At 41.4% G+C, this 14148-nt stretch overlaps 1 protein-coding gene across 2 annotated transcripts in view; it reads left to right on the top strand.

Annotated features, from left to right (window-relative positions):
* Positions 1-9484: 9484 nt before the first annotated feature.
* mta1 (metastasis associated 1) overlaps positions 9485-14148 on the top strand; it is a 40761-nt gene continuing 36097 nt past the window's right edge. For both annotated transcript variants that reach the window (XM_084014096.1, XM_084014095.1), the window contains exon 1: positions 9485-9635. In XM_084014096.1, coding sequence (XP_083870222.1) covers positions 9608-9635 — 28 coding nt within the window. In that variant the 5' untranslated portion in view covers positions 9485-9607. The remainder of the gene's footprint in view (positions 9636-14148) is intronic.

Below are 14148 nucleotides of genomic sequence, written 5' to 3'. Positions count from 1 at the left end.
GACAAAAGCTCGGCTCACTGAGCACATGTGATGATGCAGGTGAAAGGAAGGGTGTAATATTATCTGTAGCATAACACATTTATGAAGGGGTTGTATATATGGAGCAAAAAATGAATGATGGGTATGGGAACAGACGCACCTGACAGGCTTGTGCTGGGTAACCCTGGTGAGAATGAAGTGGACGTATCCAGGCCACTAGTTTTGCTTTTAACTTTGCGATCTGGTGCTTGGTTGAGACCCTCAGCTGGTTCTCCGGGATGGATCAAGCATCCAGTCCCACGGGGGGAAGCCAGGAATAGACTGAGAGAGAGAAGAGGGAGTGGTTCTCGGGGGATTGAAAGCATGTTGGTATTTTTTGCTTTTCTAGATTTGCCATGGGGAGAGAAATAAAGTACATAAATACGTGACCGTTTTCTTTATCAGGAAGTGTTCTCAGGGGAGCGCCGCACAAATTTTTTACAATTGAAGATCAGTTTACTGGTCATGCGGCGTGACTGCAGCCTCCCACAACTTTTGCATAATATCTTTTGCAGTGCTGGAGGAGACTACTGAAGTCTGAGGAAATAATCCTGATGATGCCATCAGGGTTTGCTTTAAGAACTGGGGGTGTGCAGCTTGAATGTTGTGGTCATTTATGAGGCAGGGAGAATCTAAAGATACTATGAAGATGAATATTGGGAGTTTACAGGATTTAGCATTGTCTGAGTTTGATTCAGGACTAGAAGTCAGGACATCTCAACCTCTGCTGCATCAGTTTTGACTGTTCTTTTTAAAGTATGTCCTTCGGACACTAAATCATGGGAGCGCTCCTTTAAATATTTATAAAGCTAACTCGGAATATCAATTTGATTTTTCTAAAAATAATGTAATTGTCAGTTGAATACAATACTTGAATGCAATGCAGAATTACAGATGTATCCAAACGATTTTGAATGAATAAAGTTTGAAAGAAAGTTTGAAAAAGAAATGTCAGGATATTGATAGCAGATAACACCACAGCTGACATAATTTCCCCCCCAATCAAATATACATGACTTCCTGTAATTTCCAACTTCAAACCAGAGAAAAAAATACAGAAATTATGTAAAAATGACCAAACTGTTTCTGAATTTGTCAGAAAATCTGTAAAGCATCACTCATTATAAGTAAAAAACAGTATGTAGACTTTAATAAATCATGCATGATCCCAGTGGGAAACAAAGGCCAAGCCTTTGCAGTATTAGTGCTCGACCCTTTGACCATCAGGCTCATGGCTGCACGCCTGTCCTCAAACACCACACCAACACACATTGCTGTATATAAGCCCCGTGCCCCAAACGTCAAACAGTTGCCAAAGCTGCCTTTGACCCCGGACGGCAACAATCTCTCAGTTCCTTTCTTTTTTTTTCCTTTCCTGTCCTCAACACACAAACTCATACATTTAGGCTACACCGATGCAAATGCAGGCATAATCCACTCGAGCCACGTGGCGTGTCCACAGAGCGGCCGGCCTGAGCCCAGCCCGACACCACAGCAGCACAAGTGCTGGAGAGAGGCAACCAGATGATTTGGGGTCAGATTGAGGCGTTCTGAGACCCCTATTTAAAGTGGACAAGCACATCATTTAGAAAGACCTCAGACAGCCGTGGTATTTCTGAAAATGTAGGAACGCAGCGTTTGTACGTGATCCGGGGAATGAGCATGTGCATGTCTTTGAGTAAAAGAGAGGGAGAGAAAAAAAGAGGCTGAATTAATTATTGAAATGTTCCCAGAGTGGCGATTATTTTAGAAACGTAGTCTATGTTTAGCTCTGCGAGGAGGAGACGGGGGGGGGGGGGTAAGATTAAACTGGTCTCAGCAGATGATAAGCTATATGTTAAGTGCTCAGTGAGATTTTAATAGACGGTAGACACTCTTATCTTTTTGGATAAGACCAAGAGGACAGACTGTTTTATCTGCCCTCTTTCCCAAAATGTGATGGACCTTGTCTCCTTACGGGACGCTGTCCTCTTGTTGAGCCATGATAAAAGCATATACATATAAATACATATTATTAGTATAGTATAGTAGTATAGTCATACTTATTGATGAATTAATCACTTTAATGTTGCAGCTGGTAAAGGTAGCTCAGGAGTACAGAGGATGTACACAGTACCAAGTATTTGCCTCTGAATTGTAGTGGAGTTGAAGTATAAAGTACTCAAGTAAGTAAGTACTCAAGTACAGAACTTCCATCGGTGCTTTCAACGTCCAATGTGCATATGAGTGTTGTTTGAAGACAGACAAAACAATATGACCCTATTTGAATCCAGCACAACGGGTACTGGAATACAACTCAACCTTGTGCTTATGTTGGCTTGTGGTAATTTTATTAAATACAATTTTAACTGTATTATTCACCATGTGAGCCTTTACGCACCACAAGACATGAACTTAATAGGTTACCATGATCTCCTCACTTATCTTCTAAATCAAATTACCAGAACTGGCTGACATACAGTAAAACTGCTTCTTGTGGTTTTGGGGCAGCTAGAAATTCTGAATGACATGTCCATGGTTGCCTTGCAGCCACTGTAGTTGTAGAGTATTCATTATGGACACTGTATTTTTTTTATGTGCAGCACATTTTGACATATTTGACTCCCTGCTTAAACCATGAGAAGTTTGGATTCCACCGAATGCCATTTTTAGCGATGTGGGTTTTATAGTTTTCCTTGGCAGGCGTCTCCATCAGTCACTGTTGCTTGAGGTTCCACTTTACGCATTTTCACTGCTCTATTTTTAGCCGCCGAAGTCTGTATACAAGTAATAAAACTGTCATTTTTAATTTTCTGCCCCATGTGTGTTGTTTACAACACGGAGCAGCACATGTGCTTGGGCGCGTTGAGGCGGGGTGTGGCGGTGGAGGCAGCTGGCAGGAAGTCTTGATGTCTCTATCTACACGTCCTTTGATCCTCCCTCTCACAGATCCCCCTATCATTTCCAAGGGAATCTCTCAAGTACACGCGATACATGAGAGTTAGACTTTAAACACAGACGACCCGCGTGTCCTTGTGAGTTTTCAATTAAAATACTATCATCAGGAGGATATAACGCATCAAACACTTCCTCATAGGTGATTCAAAGTGACCGAACCTCGATGATTAAGCTGGTTAAAACCAATATGTGATCTTAATTTCAATTATATGTATTTATTTTTATTATTATTATTTTAAATTCCTTTTTTATTTATTTGTATTTTACTCTGTTCAATTATTATTATTACTATTATTAGTTTGTATCCATTTAAATGTCTGGATTTGTTAAATGTGAAAAATTATTTTTTTTAAATTGAAGAAGAAAAAAAACCCAACATGTGAGATACTAGTACGTTTAGCTTCCTACATCCAGTGTCTGACTAAGCAAAGGCTGTGCTGTTTGTGTGGCAGCATGTTGTTAAAGGGAAGCTGATTGATGATCAATATGTCCTGAAGACTCCCATCTTACTCAGCGGATGTATCGGCGGTGAATGGGCTGTGTGAGCTTCACTCATCGGGCATCGATCGGTGGCACCGACAGCTGGTCAGCTGGATCAATCAGGCAGTTTGGATGTATAAAGTGAGAGTTTGACAAAAACATTAAAAGGAATAGGAAATAGCTTAATCGCCTTCTTGCAGAGTTAGTAGAGACGATTGATATTGTATTTTCGAAAATGTTGAGGTATTCTTTTAATTTGATGAATTGTTATGGTGTTCTCTCCGGCTTCCTCCCACAGTCCAAAGACATGCAGGATGGGGATAGGTTCATTGATGACTCCAAATTGCCCGTAGGTGTGAATGTGAATGGTTCTCTGTCTCTACATGTCGGCCCTGTGATAGACTGGCGACCTACCCAGGGTGTACCCTGCCTTCGCCCAATGACAGCTGGGCTCCAGCCCCCACGCGACCCTGAATACAGCGGTAAGACGATAGACGATGGATGGAATTGTTATGGAGATTTTCTGCCAGATATGTACAACCAAACATTTACTTTTAATTTAGCCAAAAAAAGAGGCAACTGCTCAAAAAAATAATTGTTTTGGCGGCAAAGAATCTGAATTTTCACACAATGTTTTCGTTGATGTCGTATCGGCACACTGATTCAATGTTCTGACAATGGCTGAATTCAACTTGATATTTTTTCTGTGAGAAACTGCCTCCTCTTTCACGTGTACAAACTGACAGGCGCTCCCTTGCTAAAACTGTCCACAAAACAATATTACTCACTGTGTCAAGCTCTCGCCTGCTCTCTCCAGCCCAAATTTCATAATAAATATTCAGCACTGGAAATGTTTTCTCTGCCTCAGCGATAAACAAACTCTGTTTCATATCATATTATCTGCCCAATTTAGGAAAGGTAACTGGTCACAGTCAGTGCAAAAATAACATTTCGGTTCCAGATGATGTAAAATGATGCAATGGAAATCAAAGAACAATCTATCAGATCCCTCCTTGTTTTAGGGGCCTGTAGGAGCTTTTTTACTTCCCACAATATTCTCTGCAGGCTTAAAAAGGTTGGAAACGCCTCCCTCTCCCTTTACTGGCATCATAGTGTGGAGGGCATGGTGTTGTCACGAAAGGGACACATATGAGTTTTACATCCATCTATGTGGTGGTTGGAATTACCTGTGGGTCGTCATGTTCTCACGTCACGTCCTCTGAATAAAGCTTGTGTACAAATGACCAATATTACAACATTATAACAACCTATCAGGACCAAGAAAGATTTATCTTGAGTCACTCTTTGACTTTTTAGAGCACTGACTAACAGGAAATCTAATTTAGCAAAACATTAGTGCTAATTAGCTCCCAATAATCTACTTATTGTGAAATAAAATGACTCAAAAGGCAAAAAAAAACACTAATTGTAAATAGCCTACGAACAAATTACCAGGCTCTTATCTAAACACACAACCGCCTGGCGTTTCAAACTGACGCGACGACGAGGAGTGAAAACAAAAAGTGAACTCAGTCAATTTAATATAACTGCCTGAAGGTGTGTCACACCATCTAATGGAGCATGTGTGGAGGCTGGAGGGGGGTCAGGTTTCCATCCGAAGCAGGAAAGCCTAACAAGGTGAAATATCTAATTAGCACACTGGAATGAAATCAGCAGCTTTTATTTTTTGTCACTGCAGCACCTATTTGCATCTTGGATTATTTGTTATATAATGTTGCACCTCTATTTCTAATACTGTTCATTCAGGCTGTGTTTTGCATAAATGCATTTGTGCAAGTTTTAGGCTTGCGTGTAATTTCTGTGGTCAGACATAAACAATATGTACCACAAGATGCTGAATCTTTGTTCTTTGTCCTGACGTCAGCTGGTGCAGCTCCGGTGGTCTCTGACCAATAAAATGTAATTCTTGCTGGAAAGGAAATTCAAGACGTGACTTTCTGATGCCATTTGACATTCCACTGATTCCTTTTTCATGTCTGAGTGCTGTGTGGATTTCCCCCCACATGGCACCGTCCTCTCGCCAACTGCCAGTGCCTCTCCTCTCTCTGAAGATGGAGACATATTTGGCGGTTCACCAGCTGTTTCACAAAATATGTCTCTCTCTCTTGTCTCTCTCCTGGCATTTTGGCACGTGATCCTGTGGTGGACACTTGGCGGCGGGATTCCCTCGCAAGGTGGGGCCAAGCCTGGGGCCCACGACTGGGATCGTCTTTTCGGATGCCACATATTCAACTGTCTGCATCCATATCTGACGCCGTCTTTTCTTCTCAGTGTGGTAGTTATTCCACTTTCATTCTGCGAAGGTCACAGTATCAATAACCCACACGTGCAATATGGTTAATCCCTTTGGTTCAGGGCCAAGGTTTCTTGTGAGGCCTTCAAAGTGTGGCTGAGTGTTTCCAGTCAAGCCGTGTCTGCAGACAGATGCCTGACAGACTGAAGAGATGACCTCCAAAAGCAACACGCACTGTAAAAACCATCCTTCCAGCACTGATGACAAAGTTTGATTGATGTTATCTCTGAGGTCAACATTTCTATGTGTGTCAGCCTCGATGCTGCTCACTGGCGTTGTCCCAGAATTCATGATAACTCACTGAAGTGTCGTTTCCTCTGTTTGGGAGCAACTCAGGACAATAGAAAAGGCTATGTGAGTGATGACCCCTGCTGGCGGGATGAGCTTAGTGCAACATGCTGCACCTTGCTTTTACAGTTTGTCGTCGGTGCTGAGAAATGTTTGTGGTTTTTTTACTGTCTTGGAAATTGAATGTGTTTTTTTATGAGCTACAGCTTATTGATAGCACTGTGTCCAACTACGCATGGCCTTAAAGCAGCCACCCCTTTGTCTCAACGGCCCTCTTTTTGTCAAAAGCAAGGCAATACCTCCCCCTGTAGTCTGATATTGATAAATGCAAGCTGTAAGTCCCATGCAGGATTCATTGTGAGGTACTATTCAGTTACTGATATCTTTAGCTGTGAAATCTGTCTGACAGATCCCCTACAGCAGAAGTTCCTAATTAAAAGAGTCGCTGCCGCCTCGTGTCGAAGCATCCAAAGCAGTGAAAAACACGGCTCATCACTAATGAAGTCTGCAACAGAGAACTGTCACGTCCGGGGGTTGGGTAGAATCAAGACAGGCAGACAAGAAATGTATTGTTGTGTGACTTGATAGACTTCACCTATCATGAGCGCTTTTCTTCTAACCGCCTCTTCAGGTCGAGGCGCAGATGTCACCGAACCGTAAACCCACAGCATGAGTCAGCTTGTCGTTGCCAAACAAAGACTGTGGTGTGGCTTGAAAGATATCTGTCACTAACCTGTCTGACAGCGACTCCGCAGGGGAAACGCTGTCCCAGGTGTTGTTCCTCAATAAAAAATGATGGAGTAATCCTAGTGTTTACCCACTGTTTATACAGACATACACCCATGTGTAGTTAGCCGTAGTGGAGAGAGCACTCTAACAATAGCCCCTTTATTGCTGTACCTCCCATAGTGTCTCTGGATCCAGGCTCAACCCCCAGTGAGAGAACAAACGAGGAAGCACAATCAAAGATATGGAACGTTTTCTGCCAGGAAACAGGCCTAATTGATTTCCTCTGTGTCTGTCTCTCCTCTGCACATGGGTCTGCAACATGGAAGAGAAAGTAGGAGAGAGAAATAGAGGCCATTGGAGGTCATCCTCCGGGAACTGCAACCAAACCGAGAGGAGGTTCTGCAGACGCTCTGTGCCTCGAGTCAATCCATCTCCGCAGGCTGACGTTCATCAGGGAGAACACCTGCACCCCCGAAATGTATACTCTTCTGCCTGCATGCTTCGCCTGCCTTGCCCGTCTTCCTGACTGCAGCAACATCTGGCAGAGGAGCAAGTGGATTGAAAAGGAACATCTGCACAGCGGCGAGCAGCCAAGTAAACAAACACTCCGAAATGAAAGTAGTCACAGTTCCCAAACACAAGGCTACATTTTTTTGACCACCTTTCATTACAACCACATTAAGTATTGGCACTGTTTTCTTCCCAGTTTATTACAACAGCTTAGAAGACACAGCTCCCTTGTGTTCGTCGCTGTATGATATACGACACACACTGTGAAGGGATATGCAGTGATATACTGCAATAGGTTTTAATTGCTCCAAAGGAAAGTCAATTAGCAAGGTAAGCATGTAAAATAAAATGTAATACAGGGAACAGTTCCCTAAACGCCATGCATCAATATTTAGATAGTGGATGTGTGTTTTATGTAGAAATCCACCTTTGCACATAGCTGTGAGCAGCATATACTGGGCAATAAATATAGATATAATGTGCAAAAATATCCGTTACATTAATGGTCTTTGATTTCTTTAACACACCATAGTTAGTTTTGTTCCCACTTTGCACATTGGCATCGGAAGACATTCTTAAACTCACCACAGGATCCCTCCAATGCAGCGCAGTTCCAACACTGAGCCTGCACACTTGAGCAGGAGTGCGTACTGTAAGTGCACATGGTTGGCTTATCGCGGTCATGTGACTGCAGACTGTAGTCCCCAGAGTTAGGAAACGGTAATTGAGGCTTCCATATGGTATAGATCAGACGTAGCCTTCACCACAGCATTCCTCCAGCACAGAGGCTCCACGCTTGTGTCCACAATGAAAACTGAGCTAATCAAACAGCTATCTCCAAAGGATTTTAACACTATATATTCTCTCTCTCATCATGCTGTATCTCACTTATGGGACGCCTTCAAATAAACACTTCTTTTCTTTCTTTTTTTTTTTACAGAAAACAAAATCTCTCTTTTAAGAAACAAGTATTTGTTTTGATTGTGATATACTGCAATATAATCTTATAATATCCAAGGGGAACATTTTTGTTTGTGGTGTGTGTTAAACAGAAAAACAGTGCTGCTGGTCTACTACTGGTATTTTCTATGGCAGACTATGCCAAACTACAAAATCATGTTCTACATTCTATCTGCCCACACATGCACGTCTATGCATTTAACTAATTAGGTAGTTGTTTTAAGTTTGATAGTACTACACCTCCCCATGATGCTGCTAGAACCCTGTGTATCCCATAATATCATAACATCACTCACTCTGCTGCCCTCATTGCACACTGGGTACATAATAGTATGCAACAATTTGCTTTACTTTATCAAAATGTATACATCTGCATGGAAGTATGCAAATCATTTCCCAGCTTGATTCATTATACCACACCATTGGATGTGGACAGAAGGAAATGATAAGACAGGGAAAAATAGCAGAATTTGATTTGACCTGGTCACTGAGCTAATTTAAACTCTCATCATGTGGAAAAATAACTACACTGAAGCGTAATCATACTAGTGGCAAATGAGTATCCCACTTAAATCGTAGACAGCCTAAAAGCAAATTGACCTAATGCAAAATACCATGACATAAAAATGGCTTATCTAATTTTATTCTAACTCTAAACATTTAAACAAAAGTGTGATACCCGAGCAACTGGGCCAGATACCCTAGCTTGTAAAACAATCATTCATTTATATAGTTAAATGGTGAATTTATCAACTATTCATAATTAAATGTAACTAAACCTATTCCTCTTAATCCCACATGGGCCACTTGACTTCACTAATCTAGAGACGTGTGGTTTGGAGGTGCTAATATCTAATCTCAAGGTAAACACAATCGCCAGCCGTACAAACGGAGTCTCACCGTCAAATACATAGCTCTTTCCCTCTCTATCCATCAACTGAAACTAACATTTACACGAGTAGCACACTAATTAACTACGCAGGTAACGTTAACTAAGCAACTAACGTTAAGTGGACGTGATAGACGCTGGGTTTTGGGGTCAGTGACGTCACTTGCGTGACTACAACAAAGACTGCGGCGTAGCTATATTTCGAACATGCTAGTAGCTAACAGCTAAAAACATCAAACTAGTCGTTAAAATAGTAATTTGTCAACTATTTGCCCCCTCCTCAAATGCTGCCGCTGAACTTCGGGTTTAGGGGAAAATAGTGCACTGTCTCTTTAAGGTCCCTCGGCTAGTCTGTTTCGTATTGATCAATCCACCATTTTCCAACACACAGCGGCGGCAGTGCTAACACAGCTCCGGCAGCGCGAGAGAGAGAAGAGAGCCACCCCTCTACCTGGAGAGGAAGCCAGGGACCGGGGGCAGCCATGGCAGCGAACATGTACCGGGTTGGAGGTAAGGCAGAGGGGGGAAACATTTCAGGACCATCCCGTAATGTTTTTATGACGGCCTGGCCATCTGCCGTGGGTCCTTTACGGTATTTACAAAGCGCCCGTCTTTTCCTTCCCTTCTTTTTTATTTCCCCTAAAGCCAAAGAGCCTTGTGCTTCACAGATGATGTTGGTGAAGAGGAGGATGGCGATGAAGAGTAGTGGTTCGCTTACTGCTAAGAGTCCCTCGTTTTCTTTTGTGTTTGTTGCAACTTAACGACGATCCCCGAGCAACTACTTCGATGCGGTGATGCACCTAAAGTAATGCATTGTGTTTTCAACGTATTTTTAAGGTAGCGTGGCGAACATATTGTAAAAGTTTTGCGTGCCAATCAACTATTGCCCGGCTACTGTTTCATAACGATAAGTAACATCATTGGTAACCCACCAGCTTGCAGAATCCCCATAAGATCTGCAGGGAAACAGCAAGTAGATGCTTTTATGGCGTGCAGAGAAAATAGCTAGGAATAAAAAAGAAAAAAAAGTTTAAGCAGAGATAGAAAAATTGGAATGAAGATGCATTTTCTTATTTTAACCCAGGGTTATTTCTTCTTATTTTGAACAGGCGTTTCCTTTGAACACCTAATTAGAATTACTGTTTTTCTGCTTATGTTGCTCTGATTGATATCCTGTAGGTACTGAATAGGCACATGAACGTTACTGCAGCTATACCATAGTATTTTTTGTGTGTTGCAGAATTTGCAATGTGACATTTTTCTAGAATCTTCTCTTAAAATGTTACTGTAAAAACAAAATGTCACAGCTAACCACATACAGGTGTGCCGTGACAGGTATATAATGTAGTAGACGGCAGGTGTAACAGTTCCCTTAGTTCCGAGGTGCCTCTTGTTACTGTTGTGTAGTCAAATTTCATATTACTTTTTAACTGTATGCAGATTTGTATATCCAAGGGATATGAAAAGAAAGCAAAAGTGACTGATTGCATTGTAAAGATGTATATTTACATGCAATCCCTGACAATTATCGAGTGAAACAGGAATGCTGTGACTCTTTTGCACGGTACCCGCATTGCTAATAGCCCGTAGTGAGTTTCGTAGCCCTCGTATTTAGTCACATGAAACGGGGCCTACCTGAATGAGATCAGGATTATGTCCAGAGCACAGTAGAAAGTTAACACTTCATCCGCCATATGTGCCGAATAAGGAACATGTATTCTTGCTGCAAACCAGAACTTGTAGGTCTTACAGGTAGAAAACTCACACACATTTACACCTTTGGGATATTTGGGATTTACAGGATTTCCCTGTCCGTCCGCCGTCTTTGAAGCTATGGTGTATTTTGCCCCAATACTGTCGCACTCGCACTAATACCATAATAACTATCAGCCTATATCCAAGTTGTCCCATCTATCCAAAATCCGAGAGTCACAAGTCAACTCACAACTTTTGTGTCCTCCATGGAGGATCATAATGTCCCTCAGCCACAGCAGACAGATTGTAGACCAGGCCATAGCACCACAACTCCTGCAACTGTTGTTGTGGATGCATTATTAACCCACTGGATAAAATGAAACACTGTGCTGCACTCTTTGTACATCTGTCTGATACGGTTGAGCACAAAAGTTAATTAAAAAAAAAGATACTTTTTGTCCGTTTCAAATTCAAACTCTCCCTCGATTATTTCAAATCAAGTCTCCGAATGGCTAATGAAGATGTCTCTCAAGGATCGATATTAGGCCCACTGCTCTTCACTCTGTAAACGCATTATAATCATTTTCTAACTCGGCACTGTAATGCACCTTTCTGCTGGAATGAGCTGGACCACAGCTTGAAGTTGGAGACACTCATTCCTCGGAGATACTTTAAAGCTTTACTAGCTTATCATTTTTTCATAACATTTGCGTTTTAATGAGTGTGTGTGTGTGTGTGTGTGATGGTTGTTCTGAGTAGATTGTGTTTTCTGTGTAGGTCTCTCTTGCAAAAGAGATTTTGTTCTCAGTTAGATTTTCCTGAATGAACAAATAAAGAATAAAAAAGATAACTGATAACCATAATTGTTCTTTTTGATCCTATTAACCTACAAGTTATTTTTAGACAAAATCAAAACATAACAAATAGGCCTAATTGTGTAATAACCTAAACTAATCTGAAACCACAAAGCGTAAAAAGCACATTAGTTATTAAACATACCATTCAATTGTTTTTCCAGTCATAATAACGTAGATAATTTAAAAAAAAAGCCCATTTTAGGCCCAAAATAACCCAAATAATTGACTGAAGTTTCCCTTGAGAATAATTCAACATCAGAACAAAGCAGAAACCTTGGAAAGATGGCCGCCACTTCGTAAGAGAATGTGGGATCGTCTTGGAAAAGCGATGACTTCCCTTGTGATTGAACTGGGAACAAAAGCTGGCTCCGTAGATCCTGATGTCTTTGTTTTCATCATGCAGGCCACACGCCACACTTCCTGCGCCTGCTCCGTCCTAGTACTAACCCTCCATACACAGGGAAGTATTGGTGACTAAGTATAGGCCGTATCATAAGTCTTATCGTCTTGACGATGGGAAGGGGAGAGCGGTGAGCCCAGAGAAGCTTTAAAAGTCTGCCTCTATACCGCACTGCCACCATTCAAAATAACTGATGGGGCTGCGTTTTATTTTCTTATGTTGGTCTGAATGTGGCCTTAGTTAGAGTTGGTATCTTCCACAGTTACAGACAAACCCACCTCAGTGTTTCCTCAAACAGTGATTCTGTGCTGAGCTGCAGTGGAGGGACGATATCACAAAGAGGGTGTCTTGTTAGTCTGATATTAGCTTCAGATAAACTTCTCTTGCATCTTTCAGGTCAAGGACCCAGAGATTAAGAGGCGATCCCTTGATGGCCATTAAGAGCAGACAGAAAGGTTACAGCAAGCAAATCCTCTTTCTGTCTGTAATCATATGGGCACCTGACTATCATTTTTAGGAAGCTACCCTTTAAATAAATACTGAGGCTGTCGGAGTGTGACAACTCTTGTACATAACCTGCTAAATGTGTTGCCGTGTTTACCAACTTAAAATGTGACAAACGTTGTCTGTGCTCACATTTCTTTCGGCTGTCGGCTGGTGAGGATGCTTTCTCCATGCTGCCAGTTATGATTCAGACCCTGCTTCAAGGTGTTGTAATGTTTACTAATATACAAACTGACTAAGTTACAAACTTTGACAGTGCCCACACTTTGCTGGTGTTAATTTCCCACGCTGGCAGTACTCTCGCTCCCCCCCCCCTCTCTCGCAGGTCTGGTGGGTGAACTCGCTGAGATAAGTTTTCAGACTTGCTCGCCCCATGCTGGATGATCAGTTCACCAGATGCATGACAAGTTTACCCATCATCGCGTTTCTTTTGGAGGGCCAAACTGCATATCCATCTCAATAAACAGCATTTGTTGCATGCTGTCTTGCTTTGCGGCACCTCCAGCAATTTGGATTTCAAGATGTGGTCGTCTAATCTGCCCTAAAATGGTCTATTGAGAGTTTTGTGTAAAACCTACACACATTTGCTGAGTAATCACATTTTGATTAAGAACAATCTGCACCTATGGCTGCGGCACAAGTGCAACACCGATGCATGATGGGAGTGAAGTTGCTGCCACTGTTATGAGAACGAAACAAATCTGACATTTTTTCTTTTTAGATTCATATTTTGTGTTTTGAATGAGTAGTTTTCAGTGTAGATTATCTCCAAGGTCAGTAGAGAGTTGCAGAGCATGAAATAAAAGATTTCTATCTGTTATCTCATAGACGTTCAGCCATCAACTTCTTCAGCCATCAATGGCGAGTGGAACTAGTTCAGATAAATGGTTGAGTCACGCCAGTTAGTTTTATATATATATATATATATATATATATATATATATATATATATATATATATATATAGTGTGAAAATGAGGTGCTAGATGGATGCAGAAAACTACCTGCCGTTAACAGAAGTTGTGTGTGTGTGGTCGGGTGGGGTATTTGTGCATGGACAAGCGTGGGCGGATGTTCACATTCTCCGCTTCCTGCTTCTCCATCTCCCCTTCCTAGCTCTAGCCCAGCCCTTTTCATTACTGTAGGATAAATAGAGATGGGACGATATAGGATTTATTCATTATTATAAAAAAAACAATCACAGTAAGTTGATAAGTTTCCATTATCAGGATAATTGTAAATATTCCAAGGGAATTAAAAAAACTCTCTCGATTGCCATCATGGTAGAGAAGTGGAAAAACAGAGCCTGATTTTTAAAAAAATGCTGGACTTGTAGGGAGACCTTATGATTTATGATGATCTTATTTATGATTATTTAATTGTTTTTTTACTTAAAAGAAGAAAAAAGTGTCTTATCAGAGATGCAATATAAAGAAAAGAATCTTAACAAAATATAAGGTGACGGACATCATACGTTGAATTGCCGTTTTAAGCATATTTAGATGATTAGTGGGAGGAGATTTCTAATTGCAATTATTTTGGCCAGGATAATCATCACATTAAATTTT

Source organism: Eutrigla gurnardus, assembly GCF_963514095.1.
Source record: "Eutrigla gurnardus genome assembly, chromosome: 7".
NCBI classification, from domain to species: Eukaryota; Metazoa; Chordata; class Actinopteri; order Perciformes; family Triglidae; genus Eutrigla; species Eutrigla gurnardus.
The sequence above is the reverse complement of the archived record's forward strand: the minus strand, read 5'-3'. Positions and strand labels throughout refer to the sequence as shown.